This window comes from Rhamphochromis sp. 'chilingali' (genome assembly GCF_963969265.1).
Source record: "Rhamphochromis sp. 'chilingali' genome assembly, chromosome: 22".
In the NCBI taxonomy this organism is placed as follows: Eukaryota; Metazoa; Chordata; class Actinopteri; order Cichliformes; family Cichlidae; genus Rhamphochromis; species Rhamphochromis sp. 'chilingali'.
Window position 1 is genome coordinate 24,028,443 of NC_137950.1, and position 22,188 is coordinate 24,050,630.

The window sequence follows — 22,188 nt, forward strand, 5'->3', positions numbered from 1 at the left end:
ACGCGTCTCTAAAATGTCATATCCGAGCACAAGCATGACAGACTTACTAAGTCTTGTGTCTGCCCTTGCAGTGCTACCACCCACATAAATCGTAGCATTTGCTGCGTGGCACTAGATACATGCCCAAAAAAAGCCACTTCAACTGCTTGTTAATGCAAACATCTAACCAACTTAATGTATTTAGTCATGTAGACATAGTTTAGACAACCGTATGAAGGTCAAACGGAGCATTTTGTCCCTCGCAAACACGCTCAAGGTGTGCAGACCATTGTCAGTAAAAACGTGAAAATGCATTGTGGATGCCAGAGCTCAGAGGAGATTGGCCAAACTGTTTCAAGCTGATAGGAAGGCAACAGACACTCAAACAACCACTTGTTTCCTTGGAGCAGATCGGCTACAGCAGCAGAAGACCACAGCAGGCACCACCCCTGCCAGCGAAGAACAGGAAATTGAGGCCACGATTTGCACGGCTTACCAGAACTGAAAAATAGGAAAGCACTGCCTGGTCTGATGACTTCTGCGGTGACATTCAGACGTCAGGGTGAGAATTTGATGTAAACAACATGAAAGCATGGACCCATCTAGCTTTTATCAATGGTTCAGGCTGGTGTTGGAGGTTTAATGGCATGTGGGATATTTTCCTTAAACGCTTTAAGCTCCTTAGTACCAGCTGAGTAGCATTTAAACACCATAGTATTGTTACTGATCGCGTCCATCCCTTTACGATCACAGCATACGTACTGGAATAACAGTCTCCAGCAGGATAATGCACCAAGCTCAAATCATGTCAAACTGGTTTCTTGAACATGACGAGTTCACTGTACTCAAATGACCCCCAGAGCCACCAGATCTCAATCGAACTTTGGGATGCAGTGGAACAGGAGATCTGTGCATCCAAAACATCTGTAGCAACTGCGGGATGCCATCATATCAATAGGAACACAATTCTCTGGAGAAAGTTTGCTGCACCTTGTTGGGTCTGTGCTAAAATTAAGACAGTTTCAAGGCAAAAGTAGCTCCATCCCAGCAGTAAGTAAGCAAGAAGTGGTAAGTGATTGTATAACATTGTCAATATCCATGGATTTAAAAGTATACACAAGCGCTAATGAAGTTTATGTACTCAAAGGCTTTCCTAATTATCAGATCTTTTTCTCTTTTGTTTCTTGCCCCATATTTTAAGTTTTAGCATGGTAATAACTGTAATGACAAAGTAGACCTGGAGGATATTTCTGCTTTTAAATGAGACCATTATGAGCAAAACTAAAAGGGCAACCACGATCACATAAAACAACCTTTTTATATGCAAAATATCAGCTGTGGCATTTTTCAGCTGTTCAGTTTATCCTTTGTGATTACATAATGAAGTACTGAAGACTTTGGGTGAATATGGCCAGAATAACAGTCATTGTAGACCGGGCATGAGACCTTTTTAAATTTCAAATATGTGCAGGAGCTGAAAGCACACAAAACAATTATTCAAACTACAGAATAGTAATAAAAGACAGCTAGTCTATATCTGGGGTTCCTGATAATAATGCGACGTCTTCATAATGCTTAGCAGACAGAGTGCACTATGCAACAGCAAAGCAAAACGATCTCTGAGGACTTTTCTCCAATAGATGCAATAGTTTCTTTGCCGACAGTGAGAAGCAGAGCAACAGCTGTATAGGAAACGGTCCAACGTGGCTCAACTCAGGGTTTTGTAGACCCTGTCTGAGATGACTTGGCTATCTTTCGGTGTCAATCTGCATGGCACAGCTTCGTTTATCTTAAGATTAAATATAATAAATGTCTCTTTGTGAAAATGGCTGGAAATTGAACCCTCCGTGTGGCATTTAAAAAGGAAAAAAATTGCACTCTTCATCGCATTTAGAGAAAAATGCAAAAAAGCTGGAGAATGTAAGACAACACCATAAGCATAGGGGAAAATCTTGGTGCATGTTGGGAACCATTTTGTTTTCCAGCAACGATGCCCTTGCCCCAAAAGCTTCTCGGTTTGAATCAAATTAGCATGCAGTGTTGGCTCACGGGCACGCCATAAACAGGGCTGCTTTTGTTAATTATCCATGGATCTCAGCATTACAAAGAGTGTTCCTACTTGCCTTTGGCTAAGTTACGTTCAAATAGAGAGGGAAAACTTGCATTTAAAGGTGAAAAAATAGAACACACAAATACATAAATGTGATGTATTAAGAAAACAGATACTCTAAATATGCATTTCCCAAACTCCTTACTTTAATTAGCCTTCCAAAACAACAATTCTTTTTTTCTTAGCTGTAAAACCAGAAACAATCATGCACAAAGCAGTTTTTTAAAGAATTATTTCTCTGCCTTATGTCTAAATAAGACCAAAAGCCTGTAACATATTAATATAAAGAGCATAAATATCAGTGAGCTTTGGAGTTGTCTTTATATCCACATGTTCAATTATCCCTCCAGCAACTAAACACAGTAAGGAAAAGAAAGAAGAACAAAAACCCAACTGAAAACAGCAGGTCATTCCATCAAATTTATTATTCACTTCTCTGTCACAGTTTTGAAAGTGCTGCAGTACATATCACCACACAGTATGTTCTCATCTGACTAACATTAGCCTCACAAAAGACGTTCCACATCATTGCAAAGCCATTGCTTTTTCTGTCATGATACTTTCACTTGGTTCATGCCAGAATGGGTAATTTTGAGCTCAGCTTAACAAAAAACACTTGGGCTGGGGATAGTTGTCTCCGAGTGACATTACATTCAATAAATAGGCATGCAACTCTCTGGCCTCCAACTTGCAAATGTTCAGCAATGCAGAGAGGGTCATTTCTAAAAATGAGGAGCCCGCCAGGACTGTCTTCAATCTATTTCAGTGTGGTGAAACAGAGGAATGGTCTCGTATAGCAGACATATGAGACCTCTACAAATCAGGTGTGGTTTTTGATTTTTATGAATGCACATGACACTATCTGTAGTAGCACCGACACAATAAACAGATCTCAAGGGCTTCTTTTAGTTTCTTCTTTTCAGATACCACAGATACTACGATCTGCAAAAAAAAAAAAAAAACCCTCTCTCAACTGCAAGCATTAATAGCAACTGAGAAATTAAACACAACAGATGGAGTGTTACAGTTGGTGTTAAAAATATTTACTCTCGTGTTAGGTCTGTCACTGCTAAATGAATCCAAAAGTATGTGTGTGTGCGTGAGGAGTGGAAAAAGGCTCATTGGTGCCAGACGGTGTTGAGGTGTGTGTTTGCGTGTGGGTCTGTCTGTGTCGGCATCTTGCCATGTTGGTCATTGAAGCCCATAATCACAGTGTTTTGTTCAAAACTAAAGGATAATCAGGAAGGTGGAGAGGAGGTGCTCCACCTGCCCATCAGTTATCCCGTGGAGTGAAGTCAACTATTGTGGAGACGTGTGTTTAAACTAACAGGCTGTGGCACTGAAAGCTCTTCAGACGTGAGTGTTTGTGCATCACCCAAGTGTGATCTGGCCTTTTGTCCAGATCACACTTGTTGTCGCGTCTGCTAAGAATCTTTTTCTTTCATAGGTTGTTCACAAGAAGAAGTGAAGAAGTGAAATACATTATATATCAGTGTATGTTTGTAAGTTTTACTCTGAAGTTTAACTGTGATGTAGAAACTCATGAGAATTAAACCCACTATGAAGTCATTTAACTAAAATTTGATCAATACTCTGGGCAGAGAAATTCTTGTGAAAATGGAAAAGTGCCCATAAAATGACATAAAATTAACTATTGACTTGTGAATTGTTTAAGGATGGATGAAAAATGCCTGACCAATGTGTAAACTCACCGGTCTGTCAACCAGATAAATGTAAAGTTTTGGTTTTTAATACTGAATTAAGTCGTATTTGATTCAAGCATGAAAACAAAACAAAACAGACAACTTGAAGAAACCTGATACCAACAAAGAGATTTCTTTAGCTGCCTTCAGTACTTCTTTAAATTCACTCTTGCACTGATCTCCTTTAATGAGGCAGCTTTCAACTGACTCAAAAATGTAGTTTTTTAGGGATTCACATCAATAGAAAAGCACCTAAGATTAACACCCCACAAGTGCTTCATTAGAGTAAGGCTGTTGCCTGCCAAAGCCCTTATAAATGAACCTTTCCTACAGTTCATTTACTTCATTAAGTTTGGTTTGCCTACTTACCAATTAATTCTCTCTACAGCAGATGAAAGATACACAAGAAGAACAGAAAATGTAACAGCCACATCATAAATAACTTACATTTTTAAAGCTTCAGGCTAAATGTAACTTTAAAATGAGAAACACGGAGTATATTAGGCTTTTGTAATAACACAGACAACTTCTTGGCCACACGCACACAACGCAGTCAAGTTAAGCTTTTGAATAAAGGTACTGTTGGATCTGCAACGCTGGCAAATTCTTCTAAAAGAAAGGAACAAACTCACAAACAAACCGTGGACATTAGACACTAGAATTTTATCAATCCTTGTATCTAAGCTTAACAAATACTTAGCCTGGCAGCAGTATATGCTGGTGCCTGATCTCGTTCATTATCTCTGGGGCATATAATAGATGGATTTAGCCTTCGTGACTTTATCAGAGGATAGCATCTGTTTCCCATCTGAGGCTACAAGAGATCCATTTGTACAGTTTGAAATGGACTGGCACCCCACAGTTGACAAAGACAAAAGGCTTTAAAGAAATTAACTATTAAACAGGGCTGTCTAGTTAAATATTCATTTTAATCCAGCGCTAACAGAGAGAAACCCATCTAGTCCTTTTGGTCCCATCTTGCTAGGCAATTAAAAAGGAATTTTCATTCTTTCTCTCGGGCTGAATTAACAGCTTGGAGGGGACCGTCGAAAGGAAAAGCCAAAAAGTATGTATGTCAAAGATCAGCTTTCTCTTTTGTCTTAAATGCACTGGTGGAAAACAAGATCTTACGAATGGCAGCTGTGGTTTATCTGCGGGGGGTGTCTTTCCACTCTTGTTAAAATGCACACTTAGCAAAAGCCTCAATGCATTTGACCTCTACCTTAGTAAAAGCAGTCAACAAAATGTTACAAACTAAATCATTTGACAGACAATAAATGAACATTCAGCCCATACAATAAATACAATGAAGCTACAACTGCAGTAACTATTGTATAACTATTATCGTTGTTGTTTTTAGCAGATGACGATATAAACACAAAGTCACAATTCTGAACTGATGCAGAAAAGGATGACAACTCATCACAGGATGAGAGAGATTAAGGCTCCTCTTCACCTGTATTGCCAAAGCTATCAAGCAGATCTAATGACCGTCAGCTGAGTGTGTCACTGTTTCAGTCATACTTTCAACAGAGGAAAGATCCTTTGGTCTATCCACCCATCATAAAACCTGCTACATGGCACAGACAGGAGAGCAATGCTTTTTCTGTGTCGACACAGCAAAACTAATAAAGGTTATACCAAGTGGAGTCCACTGAACCACAGTTGCATGTTTACATATATGGATAAATGTTTAGGCCTCTTGTAATTAACAAAAATAAATGGACAGAAATCAGTTTAACAACCGAGGGTAACCCTGGGAAAAAACAGGTTCGGCTGCTTTCTATTTCCAATCCTCGAAACTGGAGGGATGGAACAACAATCCTTGCAATTTCACCCGACGTGCTACACTGTGTTTTAGGAGTATTCCACTTGCAGCTACACATTCTGTCTTCTTAAAAATAGGAGACTTTTGCCTTTCTTTTCTTCTTTTAAATACGTGTCACATCTTGCTGCACAGGGCAAATTAGGAAGACAGGAAGTCAGACACAGAAGCACAATAAAACAAAAAAAAAAAGAATCTGGTCAACTTTCAAAATAAAAGACCACCTGCAGACTATATGCTTTGCTTGAGCAATGCTCACTGTGTGATTTTGAGATATTTTTATATATTTAAGTATAGCCCATGACAAGAGTAGTCTGATAACATGTCTAGCAAATATCTTAAAATTACATTTAAAAAAATTCCCCAATCATTATACCCAGCAGGCAGTTGGACAATGTATCAGCTGAAATCCTGGTATTACAACCCTTCTGACACACAGACTTAGCATTCAGTTATGTTGGCTACAGCGATCCTTTCAAAGAAAATGCAAGAATGTACTGGGACATAAAGGACAAGAGGACAACTTTAGTTTGTTCTAAAGTTTAGAACTGCCCGATAGTTTTTATTTAGGGACTCAAATCTACTGATTTTACATAACTACAGTAATTTGTCTGACTGCTTTCTGAACACTACAATAGCTGGACTATGCACAGAAAAGAGCTACATGCTCTGCAAAATACTTCCAAGATGGATGTAATTATAGATTAGGAGCCAGCATTTTAAACTTACCCACTGAGTGAATACACTGTAATAAATGCATTTTTTTTATGCTGAGGTTATCTGAATTTAACTAAGTGCAATTTCAGGACTTTAACCAGGACCAGCTTGAAAATATTAAATCAGAGTAGTTCAAAAACTCAGATTACATTATGGATTACATTAGATATACCACAAAGCAAGACCTAATATGTATAAAGCAAGGGAAATTCCTGGTTTGATTCAGATCACATTACAGGTGACAGCATACCAATCTGACATCCAAAGCTTTTGATAAACATGATTAAAAAGATGACTGCCACTTCAAACAAAACACAGATGCTAGCTACAGAATAAGACTGCATGTAAGAACGCGTTTGAAATAGAGGGCTGCGTTGGAGTTCTTTCATTGTTAAAAGCATGTGCTTCTGCTTGTTACGGAGGGTTAAAATGACGACGCTTCATTGTGTAAACAGATCATTTAGAATCAATTCCTGTTATTAAAAGGTACATTTAGAAACGTGAAAAGGATCAGAATAAGCTCTCACCACTGTCATATTACCCATTTCTTTATATTTTGATAGTAAAACAGGAAATAGGTGCAGCCATTTCTTAAAACGTCTGAAAACTTGCGTGGAAATACATATAACAGTTTAAACTCTCATAATTTCTTTAAGCAGCCTTCAGGAACAGTTCTTTAGACTTCTTGAAGGACATTCAAAGCTCTTCTTTGGATGATGGCTGCCTTTAATTCCATAATGAGAGGTCTGGCATAGGTGGAGGCCAATCCACGACTGATGGTGTTTTTATATCCGGTTCAATTTTTACTGCACTGGCAGTGAGACTGCCATGCTGAAGCTGTTGTCAGGCAGACACTTTCCAGATGGTACTGCACAGCGGATCAAAATGATTGTACTTTTCTGCACTCAGAATTCCATCAATTTTGACAAAATTTCCAACACCACTGCACTGAAGCTGCAAACCATGACAGAGCCTCTACTATGTGTTACAGATGGCTACTGTGCCTCTACAGACCTCTTTTGTAGATGTAGATGACAATTTGAAACAAAAATCTCAAATTTGGAATAATCATTTCATAAGTTTCATCAGTTGCCACTGATTTTCAAGCCAGTTCTGGTGTAACGGATCAAACTGACGGGACAGATTCATCTCTCAGGTCCCCTGTCAGGATTTCTTCTTTCAAAGGCAGTTCATCTAGTGCCCTGGGAATCACCTTGTTTGTGCAAAAAAATACTATTTTATGCTGGTCAGACTGTGTTATCCTCTAAAATTGGTCAGGTACAAGGATGGACTAAAATGAGCAGCAAAGAAAATTTCTGGAAGAACTTCAGAAAGACAACAACGACAAATGCCAAGAAAGTCTGGCTCCTTGGAATGAAAATATAAAGAAATGACTCAAGTGGCTCAAAACCTTTAACCAGTATTGTATTTTAAAATTTTTAGGAAAAAGCAAACCAAACACACCGCTACACGGAAATGGAAATAGACTGGAATTTATATAGTTTTCTTTTAGCCTTTCTGACCAACTCAAAGTGATTTAGACCGTATTTAACCACATATTCATACACAGCTGTATTATATACACTGGTAACACATGATTCTCTGCACAGCCTGTGCGTGTGTTCAGTCATGCACCAATCTACTCTAAAAGGGCTGGCCAAGATGCATCGAGAAGGAAGCATGCTGCGAGGGTAAATAATGCATGCCTACACAGGACATGAGAGAAGGATGTAGCTTCAAGTGTGTGGAGTGCATGGGCAGGGGGCTTGTGGGGGCTCGCTTGTGCGTGCCAGCCTCAGACAGCTCACCACAGAGCAGACGCGCAGAAACGAAAACTCTGTGCCTTCTTAACAAAGACAGAAATGACACCAGTCAGCCGCAGAGAAAGCCAGCTTGAATTTTCATCAAAACAAACACACAAAGTGACGATGCTGCCAAAATAGCTGAGCAGTAATTATTTGACAGTAAAAGGCCATATCGGGTTATATTATTTACACTGCCGGGGACTTCAGACCACCCCTCGGTATTTTAGGCTCTAGCCTCAAACTCTCATCTGACCCAATTATCCAATTAGCTGAAGTAGTGGCCAGACTAGAAGCCGATGACAGCTGGAACACCTGCAGTTGCTGCTCTCGGTGTGGGGTCCAGGAGTTACGTGACCCCGGCAATAAGCATATTTTAACTAATCTGAGCTACAGTGTAAACACCACAGACACTCTGCTCAAGAGGAAGCTGCAAACCTCTGAGGTAGTCATTCCTTACAGAGTATAGTCTGTGTGAAGCATTCCTCATTTTCAGACTTCATTGGAAATCTAAGCTACTTTAACTGGAAGGTCAAATAATTACATCCCTTTGCTCTCGGACCACACTGTATGACAGACATGACAGCATTAAGCCTTTTGACTGTGGCAGGAAACTCTAGATGACAAAACGCCATTGTTACGTGACTTCCAGCGCTTACACCCTTCCGTCAGTTTCCTAAATAGAGTAACATCTTAAAAAGAAACCACAACATTGCAGTTTGCCCTACGGGCACTTCCAAGTGGGACAAAACCCAGCCTTGCTTTTGATAGCTCAACTCAAGCTCTCTCTGCCAAAGCATTTCTTTCTCCCTCGGGGCACTTTCCTCCTTCCCTCAAGGTGGTTCAACAACTCTGTGGTCATACTGCTGTGCCTCTTCAGATGCTGAACATTAAGGGATTAGGGCGGAGCGGCAGAATCCATCGGAAGTGATCTTCACAAGAGTTTCTATCTGCTTTGATTTGTCTGTCAAGCTTTTGTTTGATTTACTTTTTGTATATTAAAAAAGTTCTTTGATCACAGCTAACCACACTATTAGTGAAGTCCCAGTATTTTTAAGATGAAAAGAATTTTTTTAAAGTCAGGAGATCAGAAGATGGGATGTTTGTCTTCTCCATTCCTTGATTTTCTGGATTATCAATAACAAATGCATAACCAAGGTGTTGAGCTCAACTGCAGCCAGGTGAGGTTACATCTTAGAAAGAGGTGTAAAGTATGACGGCAGTGACAGTGCAGCTGGCAATTATATAACAAACAACATCCCAGCTGCTTCTGTGCATATAATTACATTCTCCTCCAAACAAAGCAAAACAAACAACAACTGTTGGATTGTCTGTAGAAGGCCACATACTTTTTATACCAGCCGAGCCGAGGAAAACGAACACAAACCACACTAAACAGGTTTGCTTTTCTGACAGTGTTTCTTCTTTTAAATCACCTTTTAAGGTTTCCGCTTGCATGACTTTCAACCTACTTCAAAGTCAACTTCCCTTAAAGACAGGTGGTTAATTTGTCTGAAAAAATAAGCTCATCGCAAACTCCTTCCAGTTAAGACTATGATGACATGCAAAATGTGCCCACAGAGAACAAGGGATAAAGAAGGAGAATGAATCCAACTTGTGTGGGGGATCCGGCTCACATACCCAGCATCTAGCCACAAAAAGGGATGTCTTGGGCTCAAAGTAAACACTGATGGATTTCAGGCTTAAATACTCAAGGCCATTTGTGAAAACAGAGAGGAGTAATATTGCCACCGGGATCTCCTTACACGACATTGTGTATTTATCTTCAAAAACCATGTGAAGCATTCCTAAAATACTATACGTTCTTCCATGTGACACTTTTTCCCACATTAATAAGGCAAAATGAACTGGGAGATGTGTTACGACATTTATATCAGCCTCTTTCAAATTCACAATTAAGGAGTTATCATTTTAAATCAACAATTAGTTTGTGTTTTTGTAAGGGTATGCTGCAGGAAAAATAGACTAATAGAAATTGACTATCTGGCCAATTAGATTGATGGGTAGGAATTCAGCTTTCTATTGGGAGATCAGTTTATCATAAGGCAGTCAGAAGCAGTGTTTTCCATTCAAAATAAAGGACAAAAAGGGATTGCCTGCTATGTGTTGCGGAAGTAAATACAAGGAATGCACATTCAAGGTCATGCTGAAACAGCTGAAAGCCACAATAAAAGCAATTACCTGGAATGCATGACACTTCTGAGACCGTTTTATCCTTCCATGCAGAGATATACACCCCACATACCTCTCATCTATCAGTCAGAAGCCACTCAGTAGGGAATCCTAGGAAGAAAAGACTGCAGCCACCTGAACCTGTGCAGCCATCAAGCTTACAAGGGGTATTCTTGCTCCACTCACTGAACATAGTGCTTGACAATTTTCCCTGTCATCCTTGAATGCATCTCTACACCCTCTACATCTCTGCAAACCTGTAGTAATGGGAGTAAGGACTGTAACATTATGCAGGGAAATCAACGATCTCACTCAAGCAGTGGCACACAAAGACAGAGGGATCAACTACAGTGATGCCACTGTTTTTGATCATCAGGTTCTTGTGTGAAGTTAACCAGACAAAGTCCCTGAGCCACCTTTGAATATACATGAATAGTAAGTCAGAGGTTCTTTAAAGTCAAAGGAGCTCAAAAGGAGATTGAAAACAGAATGAACTCTGAACTTGAAAAGCATTTTCATGGTGTGAATAACGAATAGGCCTGAATGTTTAATGTACGCTAACTGGTAGCTTCATTAGTGGCCTGTTCATCTGCTTGTTAACGTGAATATGTAATCAGCCAATTCCACGGTAGCAACCCAATGCCTTTAGTTCAAGCTAAGCATCAGAACGAAGGAGATGAGGGACTTTGAAAGTGGTATAGTTGTTGGTGCACAGATACAGTAACAGTAACTCAAATAACCCCTGTCACAAGCAATATATGCATAAGAGCAGCAAGGAGAAGAGGAGAGGCTACAGGAGGAGAATATCGCAAAGGGTGCTACGTCAATAATCAGTAAGTCAATAAGAAAATAAAAACTGAAGCTACAATTGCCACAAGCTCAGCAGAAGTAAGGAAAAACTTCACCTGATCTGATGAGCCTTTCTGCTACAATATTCAGTGGTTCATACTGGCAGTGTATAGTGCATATTTATATTTTCTTGGCACACAAATGAGGATTGTGTAAATGCCATCGCCTGCCAGACTATTGCTGGTGACCATGTCCTTCCCTTTATCTTCTGATGGCAGTTTCCAGCAGTATGATATGTCATGTCACAAAGCTCAAATCATCCCAGCTGACAAATCTGCAGCAGCTGTGTGATGCTATCATGTCAACAGGCGTCCAAATCTCTGGGAAAGGTTTCCAGCACCTTGTTGATTCTGTGCCACAAAGAATTCAGGGAGTTCTGAATGCAAAAGACTAAGTGCCTTGAGGTCCTACCTGAACATTAAGCCAACCAGAGATACACCTGTGGTGTCAACGTAGAATGAGAAAAAAGTGACTCATTCATTAAAAGTAAATGACTGATTTTGGGGGCGTGATGTGGATCCAACTGCATTTTCTCAGGTCTAGGGTTCAAAAATGACAATACTAGGCTGCTCCTCAAAATTGTGATTTTTATTCTTTGCTTTTCCATTTTTTTTTTTTTTTTTTTTACAATAGAAACCTTAATTCTATGTATTTTCAGGTCTTAACACACATTTACTCAATTTGCAAGTAGATCGAGGCACTAAAGGGAAATACCGCAGTTTCAGTGAAATATGAAGCCAAGTTGTAGCCTAACCTCAGGCCGAGTTAGTGGAATAAATGAAGATTGACAGGACGGATGTCAAGGAGGGCAAACAAATACAGGGACTCGCGTGGCACGAACAGTGGCTGCCGCCTCTTGCATCACTCAACGCTATGAATGTCTAGGAGTGCAGGCCTGGGCTCAACTATTTGGCGTGGAAAGAGGGAGACATTTTTCAAATACCTCAAGGATATTTACACACCTGCTTAGTGTGAGGTGTACCGAGGAGTCAGTTCTGTTTCACAGACAATATGATTTTAACCCTAGCAATGGACTGATTGACTCTATTCAGGCCCTAGTCCCAGCAACAAAACCGTGTAAACATGTGCACATTCATATTCATAGACATCTGCACCTAAATGGCACAATGCAAGTTTACGTTCAAGATGATCAGTGTTATTACAAACTCATTGACTTCCTGGCATTTCACTGTTGCAAAACAGTGAACACATGACTGAATCACACTGCTAGGAAGCCAGGGTGGGGGTAGGGGAGTCTGTTTCAAGGCCATGAACCTGCAGGGTAATCAAGGTCTTTGTCAAATTATAGGCCAAGAACACCACTAACCACAGTTCAATCCAGGGCTGAAGAAGAGGTCACCCATTATGTGAATATTATTAAGTCAGAGAGAATTCCGATGTACAACATCAACATTAGAGAGCAAGAGAAGGCCCTACTTTAGGCATTCTAAGTGTCTAAGTACACTAGCTCCCCTTTGTTTAAACCTTCAAAAAAGCTTTCAGCGTGGAACTAATAATAGCATTACAGTTAGCTCAATGCATTTTTGAGATGCGTAGCTAAAGAGGAATGTAGGCTGGGTAAATAAGGGGATGTGCTGGTCCGTTTAGCGTTTTTTGGAACATCTCTTAAAACAACTTAAAAAGAAAACTGTGGATGTGGGTCTCGGTCAACAGGCATGTTCATGTTGTCATAATATGTCTACAAAAAAACTATATGACACAACTTCAAGGCCAACAAATATCAGGCCAGTTCTGTGACGGGTCACTTTTGTTCCAAAAGGAAATTGGTACTAAAAATCAAAGTGATTCAAGACCACAAACATCTGCAATGTTTACTGCGATTCTTGAAGCAGTTAAAACAGCCCATGTGTTTAATATTTCTTGCTTTCTGGGACTTCTGTATTTGCAGGAAATTTAGCTGAGATTAACACAGGAGTAACTGCTGCTTGTTAAACTGCATACTCAATGACAATTTATTGACGAGTTGTTGGTTAAAATTCACTGCCAAACTATGAAAGCTGATACAATGTTTGTTTAAGCTCAAATGATTTTAATGCATATATGATGACTAGAATTTCTTAGTTTGTGTAAAAACCACATGCTAATATGTACAAAGGTGTGTATATATATATATATGTTTGAAAGAAGAAAACAAACCTGGTTAATTGAATTGGCAGCACAAGAGGCAAGGCCTGTTCCCAAAGATGACACGAAAAACATGACTGGATCAAAGGGCACCGGAGCCATTGCAAAGCCGGCAGCTGCAGTTGTAACCACCAGAGCTGAAATAACGAAGGTGATAAAAAGAAAAGAAACAACATAATCCATTATAGTTTCTCAGAGTATTATCTCTCCAAAATAATATGTAAAACATTTAACATCCCTATAAGGTTGATTCAGTGTAAACAAAGGAAAAGCACATAGTAGGACAAGACAAACTGCAACACATTAGATTTCAGCTTAGGCCCCTTTCCATGCACTTTATCTAAAAACTAATAGAATGACTTTAAGTTCTTGTATTAAAACTACTGAATTCCAATTGCTCCAAAGCTCCACTTAAATATGTAAAGTGACGGATTTCTTGTTATAACCCATTCCGATACAGAGGGAAATGAATTATAGTGAATCTCATGAAGACGATCAGTCCCACTGACTCACTCACTGAATGACTGGCACGAATCCCTGTTTATTATATTACTAAGCACAACAACATAGTCATGTCTATGTGCACATTTAACCCATCCACAGTAATCTTGTACATTTTTCTATTTATTTGACTGGTGTTCTCTACTTACTCAATTTTTACACAATGTCAGTGATTCTGTTTGCATGTCGGGTAAGTGTTTGCATGTTATTTCCTATAGTTCATCATCACTGATATATATATATATATATATATAAAAAAAAAAACACCCAGCACGCCCCTGCGGGCGGTTTATCCTTCAAGCTCGGGTCCTCTACCAGAGGCCTGGGAGCTTGAGGGTCCTGCGCAGTATCTTAGCTGTTCCCAGGACTGCGCTCTTCTGGACAGAGATCTCCGATGTTATTCCCGGGATCTGCTGGAGCCACTCGCCTAGCTTGGGAGTCACCGCACCTAGTGCTCCGATTACCACGGGGACCACCGTTACCTTCACCCTCCACATCCTCTCGAGCTCTTCTCTGAGCCCTTGGTATTTCTCCAGCTTCTCGTGTTCCTTCTTCCTGATATTGCTGTCATTCGGAACCGCTACATCGATCACTACGGCCGTCTTCTTCTGTTTGTCTACCACCACTATGTCCGGTTGGTTAGCCACCACCATTTTGTCCGTCTGTATCTGGAAGTCCCACAGGATCTTAGCTCGGTCATTCTCCACCACCCTTGGGGGCATCTCCCATTTTGACCTCGGGACTTCTAGGTTATACTCGGCACAGATGTTCCTGTACACTATGCCGGCCACTTGGTTATGGCGTTCCATGTATGTATTCCATGTATATATATATATATATATATATATATATATGTATATATGAATAAAGAGAGCGAAACATCCCATTGATATTCTGACACTCTGACACTTGCATTACTTAAGCAAGTAAGGTTTCAGGCTCAGGCTCAGCTCCCAGACATAATGTCATGCATGCAGTGCCTTGTAATCAATATCAATAAAATATTCTGCTTGCAAATGTTATCAACTCTTTTCAATGTTACCCTCAACTAAGGCAACCTAATTAGTTGGATGACCTCTTTTAGTGTCTAAGAATAATTCAGAATGAATAATCAGACGTTTCAATCTAATCTCCATGTTTTATGGTGGAGCCTTTGGTTATCAATCCTGCAAAGGCTCAGTTATTAAAGAAGTATAAAGAAAGAACTATTTAGAAAAAACAGATCAGATAAGAAACATGCACATTATTTCAGTCTCTTAATCACATAGAGGCAGTCCACCAAATCATCAAGCACATAAAAAGTAGCTTTATTCATTACAGACGCTAGAAAATCACCCTGCCTTCTAGCTTTGCACAATTCACAGTAAATAATCCCTTTATCTTCTTTATACTGGGCCTTGGTGGAGCCAGTCAAGCCATTTTAGTTCAGCTTTCTCCCGATTGGCTGCCCCTATCAAACAGAAGGGTCTCAAAACCAGATAGGTGAGTTTGCTGTGCTCAAAACCAGAGTTGTGTGCCTGAGATGACAACATAAAAATCCCTCCTCCCTAATATGAATCCAACAGTAGGAAAAGCTTTTTAAAGTATTTAGAACAGCCTGAATATTGAGTCAACTAATATTGTAATAATAAACTATATAAGTAAGTGTTGAATACTCTACCTGTTAGTTTAATTTTTGAAAGTCTTGCATAGATATCCGGTAAGTCAGCCCTATCAACCTTCAGCTGCTTCCACTGTCTATCTAGACGTGCCTGTTTTTCTTCTTCAGTCTCAACCTGGACATGTGGAGGCTCATCTGGAGTTCCAGTCATATGGGAAACGGAAACATTCTGCGCTGCTGCATTTTCTGCAGTGTGCTTCAAGACGGAGAGTTTATCTTGAGCCTTATGGGTTGCATCCTCTGCCTGTGGACCAGCATCTGTAGCTGCAGGATTGATGGTTGGTACTCGCTCCACTTGTCTTTCAACGCTGTCATCTCTCTCATCCACAATAGTCAGGACGGGTGCTTGTTTGGGGATGGCTCGCTGGTGAAGCTCACTCGTGTTCTTTGAAACATACTGGGGGGAAAAAACAAAAGCAAGGAGACTTATTGGGTAAATATTTTCTAATGGCAAAAAAGAGGCAAAAGAAGAAACTCTGCTAGCCTCAGAATACTGGGATAAATCAGCATTAACGATGAGCAAAAATGTTTAATAAACTGATTTTACGAGATACAATACGTTCGAAGACGACAAGATGATACCTGACGTTTGAGGAAGTTAAAATGTTGATACGTCAGCCAGTTTGAAGGATCTCTTCTGTGCAACTGAATAAGGCTGCGAGCAATCTGGTTGCATCGAGGAACATTTCGAGCTAGTTTCTGTTTCACACTTACACCAACAAAACCTACAAGAAACGCAAGACATAAAATTATTAAAAGTGACAGTTTGGTTAGATTTTCTTGGTCATTAAAAACTAAAACATGCTTTAATCAAAATTTTTCCTACATTTGTTGCCCAGATACATTTTGCTGCTCATTTCAGCATCCAAGAGAACACCACAGTCAATTTACTACTGCACAATCCCATTGCTCTTATTTGAAAATTTAACCAGCTAGCTCATCCCACCTCATGTGTCTTTCTCTGGCAAGGTAACCTGCTCAGTGCGGTGGTGATCTTTGTCATTCAGCTACGTGTGGTCATATTCGCTTGTCTGGTGGCTGTAAAGATCAGAAGGTTTGCTGCAAGCTCTAAGACCACTAAATTGCATTTGCAGCAGGTGGAGACTTGGTTTATATGTTTAACCAAGGCTGCAGAGCAGAAAACAACCTTGTTGCTACATGCAGTTCAAAAAGGATTTGGAGATTAGCAGGGAAACTGCTTAATTGCTACTTATTTTTTTACTATTTGTTTTAAAAAGCATGGGTGTTCATCTTTTTGTGCTCACACCCTACTGCCACAAATACTGTGAGAAATACTAGAAACCATGAGGAAAAAGCACATTTACTCTATGGACGGGGGGGGGGGGGGGGGGGGGAAATGACCAAATAAAATGGATGGACAGACAGATAAAATAAAACACAATCAGCAGCCTTTGACGTGGTTTTCATACCACTGATGCAATGCCACAACTCAGAGATATATATTTCGTTATGCTACTAGCCTTCCTAAAACTTAATCCGACCCACCAAACTTACTTTCACATTAGTGGTAACACTTTCACTGTTATTTTCATTAAATACGATAGCTCGAACACAGCAAATCCAACTGTGGATAAAACGTTATCCTAAATTGCTGTTGACAGTGTCCTTAGACCGACTGGCGAAGCATCGAAGTTATGTCCAATATTGACTCTTCTTAAGGGTAAACGTTCGGTATTTTGACACCGCAGGTGCAATAATAGCCACAGTCGCTATATAGCCTTTTTTCCCCTTTGTAGATGCGACCGACTTCTGCTTGGGGCGCATACCCTCTATAAACAAGGTCAATGCTAGCCTATTGCCTACAGCTCAGTTGCATCTAGTTAGCTAAATGCTAAGCTAGTGAGCTAGCTTATGCCTTAGCATCAAGAGCTGATTTAAGCCGCCGCAGATTAAAATTGCGCTGAAAATAACGTCCCTTTGAACCAGATACAAATTTTATTGCATGTTACCTGACAGCCTGCTACATGGTGTTTTATACATGATCTCGAATCATAAAACCGGTTCCCGTTACGACCCCTTCACATGCAGCGAGTCGCCATTTTGACCTCCTTAGATAAAAACAAGTACTTCCGGGGGACGAGATGTTAAACAGGGAAGTGAGATTGGACGAACCGCAGGCACGTAAGAGGTTAGTATTAAGACACCAACAATCTCACCTAAAACTGGTGCAGTTATTATAACAAATAATATTTAACATATATTACTTGTAACATATTTTTAAACTCAGGCTAATATATATATATATATATATATATATATATATATATATATATATATATATATATATATATATATATATATATATATATATATATATATATATATATATATATATAAAAAAAGATAGAACTTTATTAATCCCTCGGGTGGGTTCCTCTGGGAAATTCGATACGTGTATATATATATATATATATATATATATATATATATATATATATATATATATATATATATATATATATATATATATATATATATATATATATATATATATATATGAATAAAGAGAGCGAAACATCCCATTGATATTCTGACACTCTGACACTTGCATTACTTAAGCAAGTAAGGTTTCAGGCTCAGGCTCAGCTCCCAGACATAATGTCATGCATGCAGTGCCTTGTAATCAATATCAATAAAATAGTCTGCTTGCAAATGTTATCAACTCTTTTCAATGTTACCCTCAACTAAGGCAACCTAATTAGTTGGATGACCTCTTTTAGTGTCTAAGAATAATTCAGAATGAATAATCAGACGTTTCAATCTAATCTCCATGTTTTATGGTGGAGCCTTTGGTTATCAATCCTGCAAAGGCTCAGTTATTAAAGAAGTATAAAGAAAGAACTATTTAGAAAAAACAGATCAGATAAGAAACATGCACATTATTTCAGTCTCTTAATCACATAGAGGCAGTCCACCAAATCATCAAGCACATAAAAAGTAGCTTTATTCATTACAGACGCTAGAAAATCACCCTGCCACTCCATAAATCTGTACACAAAGCAAACCAGTAATAGAGTTTTTTCATATTGAAGTTTTTGCATTCATACACACCCTCTTTTTATTATGCAGACTCAGCACAGAGCATCATGTACCCCAATTTCACTAGTGGATAATAGATTTGTAGTTGTTACATTGCCTAATCCTACATAAAGTGACAAAGAGAAAGGCATGTTATCCAAAAACTTAGCATAATGTGCTGTGGAAACTGAAATAGGAAGAATAGACCGAGGTATGCTAGGTCTTACAAAGTAATGAAACCAGATTTGAAACTTGAGGTACCATCAGATTTTGAATCCCGATGAACAACACCATGTGGCAAGTGTCTGACTGGCAATTACTTCTTTTTTGTCAGCATGATATTGATTCCAAACTCACTGCCAATGCAGTAAAACCATATCTGGAAACACACTGGGGAATACTATCACTCATGGATAGGCCTCCCAAGTACCCAGATCTAAGTGGAATCATCATGACAGAAAACTGAACAAAAAAGCTTTAAAAAACTTTAAAAATTGCCAGATGCACTCTTCACTGCCCTTATTTTTCAGATTGGCTTTAGTCAATACTTTTTAATAAAACAGTTTTAATCACAGAGGAGGACACCGATTGGTCAGTGGATTGTAGAGCTCATATTCAATGTAAAGAAAAAACATTCATTGTTGCTTAACAGTTTTGCACTATAAGCAGTTGTGAACTATACAAGACCAGGTCATTATCTGGAGTACATCGACTCATCTGACAAGCATGTTTTCTGTTATGAATGGCCTTGATGCGAGTATTCTTTGCAGTTGTTATATTGTTGAAGGACTGAAATCGTACTGCAATCCAAGCTAAGCATCCAATTCTCCTGATTCATCCCAATCATTTCACTGTACGGCCAACTCCTCTTTCCCTCCTAAGATTATACAGTGTAATCTTCATGCACCATCAAGATGCAATGGCTGATAAATGCCAATAATACACAAGGCCATTCACGTACCAGCATGAGAGCACCTTTATTACAGGATATAACCGTTATGTTCTGTTCTTCAATATTTCCCTCCACAATGACCCATCCTACAGCTTTACATTTGGTTTCGTTGTGAGGGGTGAAGACGAGGTTATTGCTTGATATTATGGCCTATAATTTACATCTAGGTACAGTTATACAACTCTAGTTTTCCATGCCCGCTTTATAAGAACACAGATGCTTTAGGTATAGAGCTACCGAGTTTATGGCAAAGCAGGGCACTGCATCCAAATTCAATCTTTGGAGCAGCAATGTCACAGATGCCACCAGTGAATAGCGTTATTAATAGAATATAAGGGACTAATATTAACAAATAGGCAAGCAAGACAAACTGCTCTTCTGGACTGGAACTGAATAATATTTTTCATTGCACCTGAGAATATTAAAGATCTATCAGTGAGTACAAACTCACAGATACAGGGGAGTAACTGCCAAGGAGCCAGCTCGCATAGCCTTCTGCCTAATCATTAGTCTGGCAGCTAAATTTGGCATTTCTTAAAGGTAAATACAGGCTTTGTGTTAAGATACTGAAAAACAAGACTGATAAGGTTTTATAAAACTTTGGATGTTGTTCTCTTAAAGGCAGAAAGGCAGGAAGCTTCACTTGTTTAGATAATTGCACGGTGCACTCCAGTGGGTAAAGACAAAGCTAATCATGCTTTTAACTCCTTCTGTCCATAAGGCAGACCAAAAGACAGGATCTTAAGAACAGATGGGCAAAGTGGAGTAGAATAGTTCTGAAACAATAGGTTTCTAAGGGTTTTTTCAACCTACTGGGGACTTTCAAAGGATTTTCTACTGTTATTCTAGCCCTGATGGTGGTCTCAGTATGAGGGCTTTTGTCAGGATGCTTTCACTGCTTTTTGAAAAAAAAGAATGAAGTGGCTGTAAACATCTTCTCCAGGGAGAAACAAGAAAACAAAAGGAGTCAAGGCTTGCATTGTCAGAGTGACATAGTTTGTCAGAGAGCAGGCTGATGTCAGCCAGAGAACATTAGGCTTCAAAGAAATTACTACACCCACTGCAACGGGGTTTTGTCCTGCAATGCTATGCAGACTATAATTCCTGATTGAATCAGCTGCAATTACAGCTTTTAGGCTCTGACCTTTTAAGCCAGGGATAGAGTACAATTCCACGTACATGGAAGGAAAACAATTTGGAGTCATCTATTAACTTTGTTTGGCTGGTGTCTGATCATCAGCAACCAGAAACATTAAAAATGCTATGGTGGTTGCACTACTGTAAGGGTAAAGAACACAGGATATGCTTTCAATACTCACAAACATGAAAATTGACAGATTAATTGGAAAAAAGAAAATTAATAGACATTACTAACAAAGGGCCAGTTGCTCCTTACAAATAGGCCTGCTGGGAAAAAAAAGTGGCCCTGGTTGAACATGTTTCACACTGGCGCACGAACTGACCACATATAATGAAACACTCTCCTTCCAAGCCTCAATAAATGGCCTAGTCCAATAACAGACGTCTCACAGACCTGTCATCAGCTCAGTTCATCTGCTTGGATTTATAAGCACTGTCCCAGAGGTTTTAGTGCCATCACTAATCCCACAGGAATAGCCATCTGAATGACTGTGGAGTCAGACCTTCTAAAAAAAATGAAAAAGGCAGACAGTGCTACATAACTCCAAGCAGAAACAGATGCAGAGACGCTTTTGTGTTTATAATTGATTTTCAAGGGCAACATTTTGTTGTCATAGTTGGTCTAACAAGCTCCTGGCTGGCGCCCAGTTGCTCGTCAACCACACAGTGTAAGACGTACCAGCCATTCATTGCCCTACCCCCAGTGGGATGGCACCATGCTGGAATACTGACATCAGCCATGGAATTTCCCTTTGGGACAGACACTTGTTCCATTTTAAAATACACGGTGACTCGGTCTGAGTTGGTGAAGCATCCAAAACCTCCTCAGATGAACCGGTATTCATCCTCAGCTGCCTCCCGGATGCCTGCCCTCTTTCCATCAACAACAGGTATTCTCAAGCCCTATGGCCACCAGTGTTTACGTTTGAAATCGCGGGTGTCTTTGTGGGCCTCCACAGTTAAGCTTCTAATTGGCCATGGCTCATCAATCACACAGCGCAACCCCGTTCACCCAAAATCTCATCCAAACAGCTAAGAGGAATGAGACCCATGGAATGGACTCTATGTCTCCCAAAGGCCTAAAAGTAGGCTTAGGGAGGGGCAAGTGGTTTGTGAGAAAACCACGCTTTTTCCAAGCTCATGTCAAGCAATGTATGTGTCTGTCCTTTGTCTTTCCTGACATGCACACATTCCTTCCCCAACAATAAACTAAATCTTATTGTATATTTACATTTGATTTCAATCAAAACAGATGGGGATGTCTGTGGCTTTACTTTTTCTTCCTTGCTATCTTCTATTGAACTTGGGCTGAATTGTTAACCAGGTGTTGACCAAAGAACTTTGTTTTTTCACCTAATTATTTAGGAATAGCAGTGCTTGAAAAGTTAAAAGCCCAGTAACGGAGCATCCAACTACTTGATGCTTGGTAGTTTAGCGGTTCATCATGTCTGGGACCACAGTTCATAAGCACACTCCAGACAGGGTCAAATGGGTCATCTCCTTAGTCAATGTGCAGCAGTTATTTGGTTTGGCTGAACTCTCAAAGTCCATGATTTGGCCACAGTGTAATGCA

General features: G+C 39.6%; 1 protein-coding gene across 1 annotated transcript in view; it reads right to left on the reverse strand.

Moving 5' to 3' along the window:
- Positions 1-17,577, reverse strand: part of cox10 (cytochrome c oxidase assembly factor heme A:farnesyltransferase COX10) — a 34,826-nt gene extending 17,249 nt beyond the window's left edge. The window contains exons 1-4 of the mRNA XM_080873785.1: positions 17,455-17,577; positions 16,067-16,209; positions 15,485-15,881; positions 13,336-13,460 (exon numbers count right to left, since the gene is read on the reverse strand). Of these exons, the coding sequence (XP_080729911.1) occupies positions 13,336-13,460; positions 15,485-15,881; positions 16,067-16,209; positions 17,455-17,485 (696 nt within the window). The 5' untranslated portion in view covers positions 17,486-17,577. The remainder of the gene's footprint in view (positions 1-13,335; positions 13,461-15,484; positions 15,882-16,066; positions 16,210-17,454) is intronic.
- Positions 17,578-22,188: the final 4,611 nt, after the last annotated feature.